Source organism: Drosophila rhopaloa, unplaced genomic scaffold, assembly GCF_018152115.1.
Source record: "Drosophila rhopaloa isolate 14029-0021.01 unplaced genomic scaffold, ASM1815211v1 contig_3, whole genome shotgun sequence".
Classification (NCBI taxonomy): domain Eukaryota; kingdom Metazoa; phylum Arthropoda; class Insecta; order Diptera; family Drosophilidae; genus Drosophila; species Drosophila rhopaloa.
Genome location: NW_025335123.1, coordinates 15,964,250 through 15,980,731, shown reverse-complemented (window position 1 = coordinate 15,980,731; position 16,482 = coordinate 15,964,250). Strand labels below are relative to the sequence as shown.

The window sequence follows — 16,482 nt, the reverse complement described above, 5'->3', positions numbered from 1 at the left end:
CTGGCGTTGCGGAGCACTCCCAGTCTGGGCCAGTCCTCGCTGGGATCGCCCCTGCTGCAGTTTGGCCAGGGTCCCGGTCAGGGGCACCTGCAGGCCTTCCACACGGGCACCCTGAAGTCGCGACAGGAGCAGCGCCGGCTGAGCCAGAAATTCGGGAGTCACAGCAACCTGGACGACGATGGTGTGGGATCGGGATTGGGAGTTGGCGGGGGTGGGGGTGGGGGCATGGGCCTTCAGATGCGCAGCAAGTTCCAGAACATTCGTCAGATGTTCGAGCTGAGCCGGAGCTGCGTGGTTGGCGGGGGAGGGGGCGGAGGCGGTGCCGAGGAGGAGGCGCTGCAATCTCTGCCAGCAACATTGCCGCAGCAGCAGCAGCAACATCAGCAGCAGCAGAGGCGGACCACGCCCATTGCCGGCGGAAGTCGCCAGCAGCAACAACAATTGGGCGAGGCGGAACAGGTGAGGCCCATAAATACACAGAAAGAAATGATTTCAAATTTGTTTCGAACCAGATAGCAGAATTTTTATTTATTTATACAACATTTTTAATTTGTTTTTAATACGTTTTTGGTTAAAATATTTGAAAGTACAAATATACTTATTACGTTTTAGTTAAGTTTGCTAATTATTATAATATATTAAACTTAACATGTAGAATTTTAGATATTTCAAGCATTAAGGGCCCTATTATTTTGACCTAATCTGTGGCTTAGTTTTAAACAAATTGAGTTTGATTTCCAGACCAGCGGCAACTTTCTGCGACCGATCGCATTCAAGCCCATTCCATTTGAGCCGGACTATCGCATCGCTTGCCAGCAGCAGCAACAGCACCAGCAGCAATTGCAGTTGCAGCAACAGCAGCAACAACAGCTGCAGCTGCAACACCAGCAACAGCAGCAGCAGCAACAACAGCAACAGCAGCAACATCAGGGGCTGCAGTTGACGGCGGAAGGCGGGCAGGCGGGGGGCGGGGCCGAGCGGTACGGCTACGGATCGACACCATCACTTGCCCCGCTGCTCACCGCAGTCGCCCAGAAATTTGGCAGTGAGTAGCAGTTAACATTTCGATTTATGTAGATTAAATAGTCACTTGACATTGAGCGATTAATTATGAACTGTCTAAGAAGTAAAGTGGACACGATAATGTTCTATTTTAAAGTACTAGCATGGTATTTTCAGCAAATATATATATTTTCGCTTATATAAAAATTTTAATCGAATTAATTTAAGAACCCAGAAGTTAATTGTTAAGATCTTTCATAGAGTTCAAACTTCACTCTGCGCTTGAAAATAAATAATACCCTTGAATATAATTAGACAAAATTTAGACAATTTTTATTGTGTTTATTTCTTATAGTATTGACAAAAATCAATATTTTTATTACCAGGTACCACAGATCTGCGACACCTGGCCGCCCGGCGTCGAAATCATCGTATACTGCAGCGCTCCAGCAATGAGGATTCGCTGACCCTTGACCTCTTGAGCACAGGAAGCCACGACAGACCCGATGGGGCTAGCAGGTTTGTCCAATTAATATGCAACCATAACTTATGCTTATAGTTTTGATTTGTTTACCCTTGCAAAGGGTATAAAAATATATTATATATATAAAGTTAAAATGATTTGGATCAGCATCACAAAGTTAGTCGCTAGATCCGTCTTTTCGTTTCTACAAGTCTCTTAAAATAAAATAATTGCACAATTGTGGTTTTAATTTTATAAATATGAGACCTCTAATTTATTGAAGTAATCGAAATACAGTTGCTTAATGGAATATTCATTTTCGTAATAGCTGCATAGTATATATACTTTGCCTTGCTGAAGCGTGCTTGCGTTCTTGTTTATAATTAATCTTAAATTTAATCTGCAGCAAGAGCAGCGGCACAGTGGTGGGCAGCAGCGACCTGACGCCCTCGCCCTCGGACTCCGGGATATCGGAACTGGAGGCGGCGCTGAAGGATCGCGACTCGGAGCTCTCGTACCTGCGACAGGCCATGGAGCACAATGAGAAAGTAATTTTCCAAGTACAAAAGGTTAAGCAGGCAGCCGCCGGCCCACTAGACCACCAAATCGATTTGAATGTCTTCTAAATTGTAAATGTGTCTTTCGATCAGGACAAGGAGGTGTACTGGGAGCACGAGACGCAGCGGCTGAGGCTCTTCTACGAGGGTCAGCAGCGGGAATGCCAGCTGAAGCTGCGCAAGATGGAGCAGCTCCTCGGACTGCAGCAGTTCCAGCTGAAGCAGCACAAGCTGCGCCAGTCGGAGCAGGTCAACCGGCTGCAGCAGCAGCTCGATCAGGCCCGGGACTCCGGACAGGGACTCCAGCAGCAGGTGGACGCACTGCGTCACCAACTGGAGGACAGCGAGTGGCGCGTCTGCGAGCGCAACGGGGAGATAGCTTTACTCAAGACGCAGCTCAAGGAGGCGCATGTAGGTTTTCCAAGCAGCGCGATTTATATATTTAACAATATTTATGAAAACCAATTACGGCAAAGTCGCTTTTCAACAGAGAAAGTTGAGCTAAAAATTTAACTATCAATTTTCTTGCAGCTGGAAATCAACATGAAAGATCATGCCATTGTCAGCCTGAAGCACAGCAGCAACACCAACAGGAGCAGCAGCAGCAGCAACAGCAGTAATACCTGTGACACAACCACAAGCCAAAGTCAACCAAAGCAACAGGCGAACGAGGATCAGCAGCCGGAATTGCAACAGCAACACCAGCAATATCAACAGCAACAAAAGCAGCAGCAACAAAAGGAACTGAAGCAGCAACAGCAGCAACTTAATCATCAGCAACAGCAGCAACACAATCAGCAGCAACAGATGCAACAACAGATTCAACAACAGCAGCAACAGATGCAACAACAGCAGCAACAGCAGCAACACAATCATCAGCAACAGCAGCAACTTAATCATCAGCAACAGCAGCAACTTAATCATCAGCAACAGCAGCAACACAATCATCAGCAACAGCAGCAACTTAATCAACAGCAGCAACACAATCATCAACAACAGCAGCAGCAGCAAAAAAATCAGCCTGACCAGCAGCAACTGCAGAAGATCATTACGCTGAAGGATCAGGTGATTGGGGCACTGACCAGCGAGTTGGCCAAGCTGCGCAAGGAGCTCTCCGATCTGGCCATTGCCCATGAGTACGGCGAGGAGCCGTGTGGTCGATACACTCGACTCAAGCAACAGTTGGACAACCTGAACGAGATCTGCCAGAAGACACGAAAGTACACAACAGCAGCAACCACAACAGCTGCCGCATCTCCGGCAGCAGCAACATGTCCCCAGGAGCTGCCCAAGTTGGATGTCCTGGTGCAGCGATTGCAACTGGATCAGGGACAGGCGCCGCAGCAGACGCTGGACACCCTCATCGAGGAGTCCACCACGTATGCGGAGGACATAGCCAAGCTGCGCCAGAAACTGGACGATTTCCGCCTGAATCTCGAGCTGGAGAAGCGTCAGTGGTGCGCCGAGAAGGACAAGGTGCTGGGCTACCAGAAGCAGCTGCAGGCCCACTATATCCACATGTACCAGAAGCTGCGCTGCCTTGACAGCAGCCAGGCATCGGCGATGGGCGGAGGAGCAGCATCTGGGCAGGTGGAGGCCACCAACGGCAACTGATGGGATTTGGGGGAATGCAGGCAATGGTGCTATCATCACTGGGCGAATGAACTAAGGAACTATGGGGACACTGCCCTTAAAGTATATTTATTCTCTAAAACAGCTGATTTCAAAACAATAGTTGTATTTGCTTGTTTTTAAAAATCAAATATATTTTTGAATTTCTATGTTATAAAAATTAAAAACGGCTAAGTATTTATAGTTCGCAAGCCCTTTAAAGAACTTGAAAAGTTGTTAGTCCTCTAATGAAAATGTTCAAAAGCTCAAAGTAAATTGACATCATTTTAAAATTTATTTTACAATGCCTTACTACTATTATTTTGAACACAGCTGTAAATAATTAAACTTATCAAAATGATATTTATAAAACATTTTTGTAGCCAAATGTTTTTAAATTATAAATTTATCTGATTTTGAACCAACCTAAGAAGTGCCTTAAGGTAAACGTTTTTTTAAATTAATTAACTTCTTTGATTGGTATCCATTGATCAAATATTATAGTTAACTATTGTTACAAAAATTCCACGATTCGTTTTGATTAGGCTAATAACCGATTTTGGAAACTGTTAGCGCTATTAAAAATCTATTTGAAATGTTTTATATTAGTGTATAAACACATTTACTGGTCAATTACTCCTCTACTCTTACCTTTACTAGTACCAAAAATTCTTTCAGTTTTGGTACACCACCAATATTTCACCTACTTGACCAGTGAGCTGGGTCGTTTTCCTCCCTTCGGCGATAAATAATACACGATTTTCGATATTATTAGAGTTGATATACACAAAACTCTATTTTTTTTGTTTTTAATATTTTACAAATATATATATGTATACTTTTAATTTATTAAATGTAATTACAAAACGAGAAAAAAAAATTTGTGATTTCGCATGTTGAATATAATAATCTATATTGATATATGCATGTCGTTCCATTATGTATATGCAATAAAAATAATAATAATGTAATAACAGGAGTTTGTTTTTTATTGATGAGGACCATTCGTCCAGCGCTAAAGTTAATGTGCAGGATCGATAAATGGTAAATGACTGAACTGGGCGCTAAATATAAAGAATAATTGGTAGTTAAAAAAATATAAAAAAAAACATAAAATAAAATTATACAATCTTTACTCTTAGATTACATCGTACGCTTAATGCAAAAGCCTGTCCTGGTATCAGCAGCTTGTCAAGGGCAGGTTAACTAACTTTGTAACACTAGAGCAGATCGATTTGTTTGATACAAAAAAATAGGTCGGACAAATATTCTTTCTAAGCAAATCAGGGTTTAAAATTATAGGCTTAATATTGCTGTTTTTGGCCAATGAGTTTAATGGTTAATAAATTAAAAACTGGTTTTATTGCGAAAAACTAAAAAAGGACTCGTTAATCTCTCGACGCTTTAAAAAAATAAAGAAATATTTACTCAAAGGCAAACTATTTTCATTTCATATCATATTGTAAGCTTAAATTTATGTTTCCTTATTTTACAAAAAATTTTGTGCTTTTCGCTTGAACAACTTATTTATTTATTTAATTGTCTACCAAGAAAATTTCCATGAAAAAACTTATCTGCCTAGTTCGCTTTTTTCAGTTGCTAAATAAGATATAAGCAGTTCGTAAAAATTTTACCAAAACAAAATATTTTCATTTTTAACAAAAAAATGTTTAAACAAAAATGAAGTATTTTCTGTTTTCTTGATTTCCTTCTGTTTTAGAGATGTTAAATTGGTATTATATTAAACGTTTTTCTGTAATCTAATAATTGTTGTGTAATCCACATATGGTTGTTTTTTATCTGCTTGTTAAAGTTTTCATTGAAAGTACAAAAATTAACAAATAGAAATAATTATGTGTATCGCTTTTTCGGTTAAGCTTGAAGTTAAATTAAATCGAACATTAGATTAAGGTGCATTTTTTTTAAGCAATCAAATATGCTGATATTTGGAGAAACATAAAGAGCTATTCTTTTTCATATTGAATACAAAATTAGTTTGGTTGTTGTGAAATTAAACTTTAAATGTAAATATTCCTTTATTTCCTAACAAATTTATCCTTTTTGGTTGAAAAATAATTCTGTGATTTTCATTTATCAATTAAGAGAACATAAGCAATTCAACTTTTTCAATTCTGGGGAAGAGCTTTCCAAAATCAATGTTTCTTTTTCGTTTTTCGTTTGTTTTAAAGCCTTAGCTTTGTAGAAATGTCATATAACAGAAAATGTTGGCAGGTTCAATATTGATCTCAGCCCTGGTATTTCTTTTTCCTCCAATGGTTTTATGTCAAACAAATCGCTCCACAACACACTCATTCTACTGGCAGTCGCACACACTCATTCGCACTTATATATATATATCTATATGGAGGGATCCTGCATCTAGGCGCACTCCTCCACATAGGTGGCCGGGAAGATGCCGATGTGGTTGCGCAGGGCGCCCAGCCACCAGCCGTCGTCCTGCTTGGCATGCACCTCGATGATGTCGCCGGGACTCAGTTCCAGCTCGTCGTAGAGCTTGGGGGAGTAGCTATAGAGCGCCTTGCAGCGTCCCAATATCGGACCGGATCCGTCCTTCTGGCTCTTCTGCATATCCTGCGCATTCTGGTAGAAGTGCTGCGTCTGCATTTGGGCCTTGATCGGGTTGGAATTTTGCAGCTGCTGCTGCGGCTTCTCCGGCTCCTCGTCCTCGTCCTGCGAGCTGAACTCATCAAAATCGGAGTCCTGCTGATTGGATCCACCATCCGCCTGGCCGCGATCACTGTGATGATGATGGTTTTGATGGCCATCCTGGAGATTGGCCAGAGTTTTGGACTTGACGGACGCGGCCACCGCGGCATTCGTCGTCGAGATTATCTTTGGTTGGCTGGTGAAATTGGTCTCGATGTTGCTCTTGCTCCGGTTGAACGGCTTCACCACCGAGCTGATGTCCGTGCAGGATCCATTGCTATTGTTATTGCTGTTGCTGCTGCTGTGCAGGTGGGAGCAGTTCTCCTCGGGGAGCTCATCCTCATGGTTAGTGGTTATATCGGTAATGTCGTGCGCCAGCATACTCGTCGATTGCTGCGTCTGCGACTTGTCGTTGTTCTTCAGCCAGTTGGGCACCTTCAGGATGCTCTGCTGCAGTCCGGTGCGATCACGGGTGATCTGGGGGTTCCAATAGATAGGGATTGTTTAAATAGCAAATAAAATATAAAAAGAGTATTTCGGAAGATAGATATTGTATCAAAATGAAAAACTAAAATAACTTAAATCAAGTTGAACCTAATGTTTCGATTTGGAATGTTATCCTACCTGAATGTGCTGTGCCAGTGGGTGAGTGGTCCTGGGCTTATGGTCCAGCTCCAAAAGGGCAGAGTGCAGCTTGAGGCGGGCGCCCTCCAAATAGGTCAGCATGGAGCGGATCTGCAAAGAAGCTCATTTAATAGGGCCTACTATAAAGTGTGATTAAATGGGAAACCCACGTGATAGAGTTTGTCGGTGATGTTCTGGTTGTCCTGGTGGTTCACTGACTGCGACAGACCCCTCAATCCGTCGCGGGATCGTCGCTCCCGCTCCAGATCCGTTTTGACCAGCTGGAGCAGCTTGATCAGGGCGTGCTTGCGGCGCTCCCGGTTCATGGCCAGCGTGGTGTGTTCGCAGTAAAAGTCTGGGAGCAGCTGCTCACTGGGTCCCTCCGAGTTGCGGCGGATGTGACGCACCACCTGCATGTCCTTGGCCACATTGCAGGCCTCTAGTTGCGGCTGCAGCCGGGTGCTCAGTCCGCCGAGGATCGGGTTCATGTCCGAGATGAGACGGGCATACTGCTGGGCAAAGTTGTGCATATTGCCCAGACGTTGCTGCTCGCTGCTCTGCAACTGGGCACTTCCCCGGAGCACGGCCATCTCCCAATCCACGCGGGCCCGTTCGGCACGGACGCACAGGGTGTAGTACTCCACATCCGCCCGCTTCACCGCCTCCTCGGCCTTCTTGCGCTTATTGTCCAGCTTCACACAATCCTTCTCCGCCGACTTCAGTTCCTTCTCGGCGGCCTGCTTGTTGGGTCCCTGGTGGAGCAGGGCAATCGACGGCGACTTCTGGATGCGCACGTCCAGCATCGCGTCCTGCAGCTTCTCGTTCTCGCGGGCCGCCGTGTGGGAGGCCTTCTTCGCCTTCGCCTCACTGGCTCGCCATTCGCCCAGGACTCGCGCCGCCTTGTCCACGTTGCTCTCCACCTAGAAGATGTATGTTGGGCGGCATTAGAACAGTCATTTCATTTTATAGTATAAAAATTTGTAATGAGACTTTTCAGTTTAGCTTTAAATTAGTTTTTGACTTTATTAACTCAATATTAGTTTGACCTTTTTTTTATTTTTAAATTCTTACCGCCTTGCGCGCCTTGTGATGTCCTTCGACGACGGTTTTAAGCGGCTTGACGAGCTCATCCGTGAGCGAGGCCGCCAACTGGCGATGGATGTCGCTGCGGCTCTCCATCTCCGTAGCCACTCCACGCCAGGCGTCGGCCACGCTCCCGGGGATTTCCCTACCAGCTTTGTTCAGCTTGTTGGCCAGCTTCGATAGCGACTTGGAGTAGATCAGCTCTGAGTCGGCTCTGAAATGGGTAAGGATTTTATATGAGCAATGAAATAAATATCTGTAGATAATTATGGCAGAATAAATGTATTTTATAGCAAATGGTGAATTAATAAAAAAAGGTATTTTCAATTTAAGAAAGTATAAACAAACTAGAGCTCAGGTATTTAATAAAAATTAACGACAATGCTTATAGCATAGGCACAACTGTGCCTATACTATTTTCATAATTAACTTACCTCTCCTGCAGGACGAATATGAGCTCCTTGCTAAAGTCCCCGCCCTGCTTGACATATCGCCGGAGTTCCTCAAAGCCGTTCTGTCCCTGTTTTAGATAGCAACAAAATGGATTAGAAAAATTAATATTCCCTAAATGAACCCACCCGCTTAGCAACCCCAGACCATCAACTACATAGACCTGTACCTCATCCTTGAACCGCTTGGCATGCGGCGACAGATCCTCCTCGCTGTTTCGGTGCGACATGGATGACTCCATTTCGGTGCGTTCGGTGACATCCTCGCAGCTCTCGGTCATTTCGCGGCGACTTCGTTCCGGCGACATTGACTGGCGACTGGCATCCGCCGTGGACTGGTTGAGATTGCTCCTGGATTGGGCAAGACGCTTCAGCGGCGTCTGCTGACGCACTGCCTCCTTGATCTTGGAGCCCTCCTCGCCCAACCAGTGCTTCATGCCGTGCCAGCCCTTCCTCAGCTTCTCCTTGTTGTGATTAAAGTTGATCAGCGTTTGGTTTTTGTTCTTCAGCAGAGTTATCCTGCGCTCACTGGGTCTCAACTGGTCGCGATGCGTGCAGTACTCCAGATCGATCTCCTTGCTAAAGTCCTCCGTTTCGTTGATCTGCCGCGTCAACTCCTGCAGTTCGTCAATGGACACAAACAGATTCTGGGCATTAAGGCTCTGATAGCTAACTGATTTCAGATCAAAGTCGTAGTCCCCATTGCTGCTGCAGGCCAAACTCTGGCGGGAGCTCTGCTGCGAATTCCCATTCAGCTGAAACGAGTCCAGGCTCTTAAAGTGCGGTTGTTGGGCCAAGAACCCACCATTCGGTATGGGTGACCGTTCTAAGGAGGGGAGCTTTACGACTGGCCGATTTTCCTGATTGTCACAGGCCGCCAAACTGAGTTCGCTTGCTCCGTACAGTTCTGGCAACTCTGGTAGATTCAAATCCAATCCAAGTTTTGCCGGGGCCGTAACATTCATGTCCAGGACCATGGAATTGGACTTGTGCAGGTAGACCATTAGTTCGGTGCGATGCAGGTTCTGAACGGACTGGGATTGCATATGCTGGCGACCGATTCGTGGTCGTCTAATAGGACGTTCTATGGCAATGGGTTCTGGGTTTTTGGGAGGTACTACTTCCTGCGGAACCACCTCTTTTAGTTCCTTTTCCTCCACCTGATGTTTGGGTGTCTCAAAATGTTCTGGCTCCTCGAGATCTTCTAGATCTTTCTTCTCCTCCTGCTGTGGTTCGTTAAGATCCTGATCCTCCTTGTTTTCTGGGTCCTCTGAGTTCCGAAGATCTTCTTCCCTCTCCATTTCCTGCGGACTGCTCCTGGCGTCCACAAACTCATCTTCATCCGAACTTCTCGGAGTCAAGGTTCTCACAATATTGGAGTTCTGGGCTATGCCACCGCCAATCTGTTTGAGTCTCGCCTCCGTTACGTCGAAACGATCCGTATCTAGAGTGGTAGTGGATATCAATACAGGAGCTCCAATCTCCAGGCGATGGTCATCCGAATGACTGCCGGTCATGTTATAGCTGCCGGTGTGGAGTTTACTGGGCGAAACTGAATTATCACCGGCGTTATTCACCGGATTCAGATTCATACTGCCGAGATGGCGACGTCCCAACTTATTTCCCAGCACAGAGTAACGTTTGATCCTGCCTAGAAATCCTTTGGCTCCGCCACTGTGATTATTATTTCCAACATTGTTGTTGTTATTGGTATTATCCGCTGGTGGTAAATCGGCCATGGCGGCATTATCTTTGCCGCCCAGCTTAAATTTGTGCACCCGCAGGTGGTTCATCGTTGACGGCTGTTCGATTTTTGACACAAAAACATTAAAAATTCCGAAACTTGCACTCTCGTCAGAGTGTGTGTGCGTGAGTGCATTGTGTTTGAGAGAGAGGGAAAAATGGAAACAACGCAAACCACAACAGCAACAACTGCAGCAGGGTAAAAGGAAAGGTGGAACAGGGGAGAGCAAACTGAGCTTCTTCTAGGCGGTAAGGGAACCCCAAAAAGAGACCGAGAGTCGACCTGGAAGTGACGCGTGCTGATGGGAAAGGTTCCGTTCCTTTCGATTGGAACACTCGTACTCTCCCATAAACAGTCGTTTTAACTTTGTCACCTTGATTAAGGTCACTTTAAAGTAAACAAAAAATCGAATAGACAAAATTTAAAAATATCGGATCACAAGTAACTACTTTCTAGAAATTGTGTTAAATTGTATGGACAACTAATGCGAATAATACGATTTTTTAAAATGAATGTAATTATTGTTTTCTTTTTAAATTATTAAAAGTATTAAACACATTTTTTCGCATACATGTATGCATGTTATTAATTCGAAAACCATTACTATCTTATGCATAGTTGAACCGAAATACTTTTTCTTTTAGTATGTAATGCGTCATTTTAAATACTGCACATCTTTCTAAAAAGAAGAAACACAAGAAAATAAAGTAATGTAAGAAATGTTAAATCCATTAACTCCCTAATTTAGTTCACATAGAAATTGGAAACCATAGCCTAAGGCAACCTAAATTCCACTGGGGCCATAAACTGTTAATCTTAGATACCCAAATCATTATCCCCCGTAATACCCTGTACTAAGTAACTTAAGCGGGCTATGTTCACCTACATAAAGCACACAGATAACATAAACACACAGAACAGAAAGGAAAAGGAGGAGGAGGAGGAGGAGGAAAAGGAAAAGGAAAAAGAGGAGTGAAAGGAGGAAGAGCAAAGGGTAAATGACTCAAGAAAGGTGCGAAGAATCAGATGGAGATAAAGAGAAGGGACCCATTCCTCACCTTCTGGTGACCCCTGACCGTCCCCTCTCTTCACCCTCCTCACCCTTTTTTTCCTCTCTCCCTGGAATTCTCTTCCTCTTTGCTCCAGTTTTCGATGCAGGTAGAGATTACAAAACGTTTTGAAATCAATGGGGGGCGTGAGAGGGCATGAAAAGCATGGGAGGAGGAGTGGAAAATGGGGGGCAGTGGTTGCTCGAAGGAGAATAAGAAGAAGCCGACGCACAAATCGCTGCGTTGGCCACTGGAACAAAAAGTAGCCGCCTGTGGCGCCCCTGCGACTGCGACGCCGACAGCGACGTCTGCCTGTCTCCTTTTCTGCTTTGTATCTGCCGATCAAGTGTGGCCAGACAGCAGCGCCCAAATGAATAGCATCGTCATTTATTTAAAAGTTGTATCTATTTTGGAAAAACCTTATAATTTAAGCACTTCACTTTCTAATGTTGTTTCATAAAAAAAGTGTTAGATTTGCGTTCTTTTCAACTATGGCTTTAATTTCACAACATCAAAATTAGTTACGATCAAAATTTAGAAAGAAAACTTACCTACAATGCAAGTGATCTAATAAAATTGCTATTAATCACATTTCACTAAAAACCATTAGCGTAATTTTTAACCGCTACTATGGGATTTTTATGATCTATCCATTCCGCTGCACTTTTTCTTCTTCTCTACCCACAGTCATTCCGTGTCGGTAATTATATAAATCATTTATTTATGAACTATTTACTTTCGAGTTAAGTCAGATAATGGGTATTCTCAACGATTTCTCTCCCCCTCCGTCGCCCTTTTCTAATTGCGTTCGCTTGAATGAAATGCAAATTGTATTTATTTTTCACTGAGCAGATCGCAATTTCTAATTACAAATGTGCATATAACTTGGGTTAGCTCCGATTTCTGTTGTTGCAAAAGCTTAGCAAAGTGGAGCAGTGGGATGGTGAAAAAAGAAGAACAGGAGAATAGGTGAAAAAGAGTAGGAGGGGGAGAGTAAAGAACTGGGGACAAGCGACGATCATTAAGCCTCAGTTGTTGTTATAACTGTGCTGTGATGTAAGCATCGTGCTCAGTTTCTACAAATGCATATGTTATACAGTGCGCCCTCTAAGACTCAACAATTTTAAATGAACCAAATGTTTTCTCTTCTAATAAAGTATGATATGCGTAATTTACATATTTTACGATAATAAAAATATCGTTGTCCTCTATTTTTATGGTCTATCAAGGGTCAAAATTTCTTACCGCAAAGTTCTTCGAAAGCACTAGAATCGTTTACCAAGTAAGTACTGTACTCTTATTTATGTAGATATCTGGGTTGCCTTTGTTACACTTTTCGCGATTCAAATGGCCGACGTGCGAAACCGTAGTAAGTAAAACAATTTAATTACATTTTGCACTTGTTTGTTGTTGCGGCTAATAGCATTTGCATCGAACAAGAAGCAGAGCGGCCAAAGAAGATGCAAAAACCGGAGGTTAATAAGCGACAGAGGGAGCAGGGGGTTAATCGCTCCGTCTGCGATATGTCACGTTTCGCAGAAGCAAGTGGAGTGCAATAAAGTGGAGTGTGTGACAAGTCAAAAGACAATTCAACTAATGAGCGAGCTTAGCTGAAAAGCCGCCCAAGCAGTCGGTGAAGCAGTCTGCAAGCAGTGTACACAGAGCGAAATTGAGTCGTCGAAAAAACTTTGCTTTTAATGTTTTAGTACTGTTTGTACCAAGAAGTCATATAAAATGTTTGCATTGTTTTTTTTGAAATCACCTAGGCTTTCCAGGACAAATAATAAAAATTAAAACATATCCCGACGAATGCAGATATCCTTTCGATTTCAAAATTCATGCCTAATTTTATAACATTTTTGCCAAGTGCAAAAGGTGGAATATCAAAAAGGGGTGAGGCAACCCGAGAAGAACCTGCAATTATGGGAAGCCTTCTGCCAACTTCGCGTTCCAGGTTTAAAAGTCAAATAACATAAATTATGGCCAGACGGACGGAAGATCATATGGGGGCAAGACCCACGAAGATAAACACTGGAGCTGTGGATGCAATGGGGGAGGGGGGTAAGTCAGCCCGTGGGCCTCAGGACTCTATAAATAGAGTTGCCAACTGCGGCAATTGCAGCCACCGACAATTGCGAGTCCCTTTGCTGGGGCCCTTCCTTTATGGCAATTTATGATTAATAAAAGGAATTAATCGCACAAAATGCCAGCGAGTGGCCATAATTGGTGGCACCGACTCCTGTAAGGACCGATGGATTACAGTCAAGGTCATCATAAGGCCACAAAGTGGGGGTCTATCCTGAGAATACCCTCTTAAAGCTTTTACCATATTTAGTTTCCCCGATTTATTCCATTGACTCATTTCTAATTGTAATTTCACTTCCTAGCTCTGATTTTTAGTTTGACTGATTTATAGTTTGGCCCAGGTTCAGTTTTTATATTAATTGAAATTAAGGCGAGCAAGTGCAATCCATTTTTTGCAATGGAAAAGTAAATTGAAATAAAATAATAATTTAGTTTTATTTATACTTACATATATACACATTCTTAATGTAACATATTTTTCGTAAGTGAGCTTTTTAATCTTTCCTGAAAACTCTATACTTGCACCTCTCAATGCCTGGCACTAAACAACGACTGTCGCCGCATTGTATATAGAAATTGATTCCCATAAACAAAAGTGCGAAAGTCTCGCGAACACTTGGATATAGTAAACCATTCATGGGATACGTTTTTCCATTAAAAACGTGCCCATTACTAAAGTGCAGATACCTTGAATCGAAATAATCCTGCAATGTTTTTTATATGGAGTGTGGTTGCTATGGGAGAAGATGATTCGTGTTGCGACTATTTACTTGGCATTAATCTCATTTCCGCGCTGGATCTGGCAGTAGTTTATGGGGCACATTTATCTCATTTAATGTCTAGAACAATAAACAAAGCCCAAAACTTGTTGTTGCCAAAAAATGGATAAAAAACTGTAAAGATTTTCCTGCCCTTTATACTTTGCCTCGTGTGCCATCGGTTGATCTTTCGATCTTTCTACGCCAGCCAAAAATAGAGAATGAAAATAAGGTAGAGCAAAACAAAATACAAAAATAAAAAAAAAGCTAGCCAAAAAACCTTATAGACAGTGTCTGTATGTCGACGCTTTCTGTTTCACTTACGCAAATATTTTCACAACTTATCGCGGGATGTTGCGCCAAATGCGCAAGGTCTGAGACCCGAATGCAAAAAATAATTCTCTTAATGAGGCATTCAATGGCGAACCACTCTGTTTGCCTTTCCCCGCATTTCTCGAATACCATTCAAATGGTTAAGACGTTTTTTTTATGTTCAGATGGGTTGGTCTTTAATCTCTGGCCCGATTCAATCGGATCCGATCCGATCCGACCACCTGACTCGGGTAGGTCACGTTCGCCGAGGTGTCAAGACGAGATGAGAGATACAGGTGCAGATAGCTGCTAGATAAACGGATTACAGTGAACGATAAGGAAGTTGGCAAAAATCCCTTATCGTCTGGCAATATTTGAAGAAAAACTGCCAAGTAATCGCCAAATGTGAGCTGGGTCTTATATAAATGTACCCAGAACTTGAAGATATCTTTTCTAGAAAGAAACCATTAGATCACATTACATTTAAAGCTATGACTAAGAAGAAATTGTTACCACAAACCTAATAAAAAATATATTTCAAAAGTATTTGCTAGATTTTAAGAAGAAAAATAAGATAAAGCGCATTTTATGCATTTTCCTTATGAATATGTCACAATTTCTTAAAGAAAACAGAAATCTTATCCCATAAGATTTATTTAAAAATCAATTTTATAAAAACTTCGTTATGGATCCAGGAATTTAGCTTTTTCTTATTTTTTTGAATCTCTCCATAATTTATAACCAATTAAAAAATTAATTCACTTGATTTGAAACAAGCTCGTCATTAAGCAAATTGAAAAACCTAATTAAAGCTAGATCTTTACTCCAAGAAGTTCTTGCTCGTCCAAGTGATTGTTTTTCTTTGAGGATGTTGCACTCGGTTCATGTGGGTGTCAGGGGTTAACGCAATTAACCCGTTTCGCAGTGCCGCCTCAATCAATTTTTGTTAAATGTCATTGACATGCCGAGCATGCAATGTGTTGCAGCAGGCAGCAAATGAATGGGACGTAGAGCTTTTATTTATTTTTTTATTTTTTATTTTTTTTCACCTCAATTCTTCTGCCGAATGCCGTTAGACAGAGGGGATTGTGGGCATCTCGCTTGCTCTTTTGCTTTGAGTGCCTGTCAATCTTGTTAGAAATGCGTTTGTTCTTTGAAAAGGGCGAGAGAAGGGGCCCGAAGACCAGAAGACTACGCAGAAGACCCAGAAGAAGCGGCTAAAAAGCGGCTGCATTTATTTTTATTCGACATTCGGTCATTTTGGGCTTATGCTTTGTTTTTCGTCATTGTGTTTGTCTTTGGAATCCGTTGAATATGGTGACTGTGCCTAATTAACTATCGAACTACAGTGCATCTTCAATAGATCGAAAACATAAAAAAAGTGAATAAATGTAAAATCAAATCCTGTAAGTCAAATAATAGTTCCTTAATTATACAGGTTCAAAGATTTTTTAATAGAAAATAAGGAGAACCAAAATAACTAATTCAAAAAGAACTAATTCACAAATAACCCAACAAAAATAAGAGTTCGTCTTCCCGATACTTAAAAAAATTCGAAAATATTTTAGTGTACAATTTCTTAGTCTGAGAATTTAACCCTGGTTTTAAATTTTAATAAGTAATAAGCATTAAAACAGGTGACATTTTGCGTTGTTGAGGCTCCACTGTGGAAATCTCCATCGCCTCCTAACGGTTAATCGTTATTCAACAATAAAGTTCTGCCAATAGGCCCCAAACAATTGCTGGGCCATAAATAATTATGCTAATCGTTGGCTAAACCAAAGAACCGGCCATCAAAAGCGAACATTCGTGTAAAGATCACATAATATCTATAAATACGTACATATATACCGCAGATATCGGATAGATATATGTACGTATGGATGCGTAGACATGGTCTATGGTTTTTATTGTGTTCTATTTGGGAATTGTACAAAAATAATTGGCACATTTTCAAGATGTTTAGACTTTGGTTTTTCGGGCGTATGGGCTTCTGTATGGAAAGTATTCGCTGCAACCGTTTGCCAAGGAATATTCGCCAATTTATTGCAGCCAAAGATGAAGATTCTTTTGGCGCA

The 16,482-nt window shown here is 42.3% G+C and overlaps 2 protein-coding genes across 5 annotated transcripts in view; one reads left to right on the top strand and one right to left on the bottom strand.

Annotated features, from left to right (window-relative positions):
- LOC108048473 (myb-like protein P) overlaps nucleotides 1-5,532 on the top strand; it is an 18,821-nt gene extending 13,289 nt beyond the window's left edge. Inside the window, 7 exon segments of the mRNA XM_017129168.2 lie at nucleotides 1-459; nucleotides 742-1,045; nucleotides 1,389-1,521; nucleotides 1,872-2,013; nucleotides 2,116-2,433; nucleotides 2,554-2,875; nucleotides 3,038-5,532. Coding sequence (XP_016984657.2) covers nucleotides 1-459; nucleotides 742-1,045; nucleotides 1,389-1,521; nucleotides 1,872-2,013; nucleotides 2,116-2,433; nucleotides 2,554-2,875; nucleotides 3,038-3,636 — 2,277 coding nt within the window. The 3' untranslated portion in view covers nucleotides 3,637-5,532.
- The window catches only part of LOC108048472 (nostrin), a 27,870-nt gene continuing 15,787 nt past the window's right edge, over nucleotides 4,400-16,482 (bottom strand). For 2 of the 4 annotated variants that reach the window (XM_017129164.1, XM_017129165.1), the window contains 5 exons: nucleotides 8,442-8,527; nucleotides 7,996-8,221; nucleotides 7,095-7,844; nucleotides 6,925-7,035; nucleotides 4,400-6,777 (listed from right to left, as the gene is read on the bottom strand). In XM_017129164.1, the coding sequence (XP_016984653.1) occupies nucleotides 6,013-6,777; nucleotides 6,925-7,035; nucleotides 7,095-7,844; nucleotides 7,996-8,221; nucleotides 8,442-8,527 (1,938 nt within the window). In that variant the 3' untranslated portion in view covers nucleotides 4,400-6,012. Of the gene's footprint in view, nucleotides 6,778-6,924; nucleotides 7,036-7,094; nucleotides 7,845-7,995; nucleotides 8,222-8,441; nucleotides 8,528-8,626; nucleotides 10,753-16,482 lie in introns of those variants that run through there. The other 2 variants (XM_017129163.1, XM_017129162.2) reach the window with 2 other exon arrangements.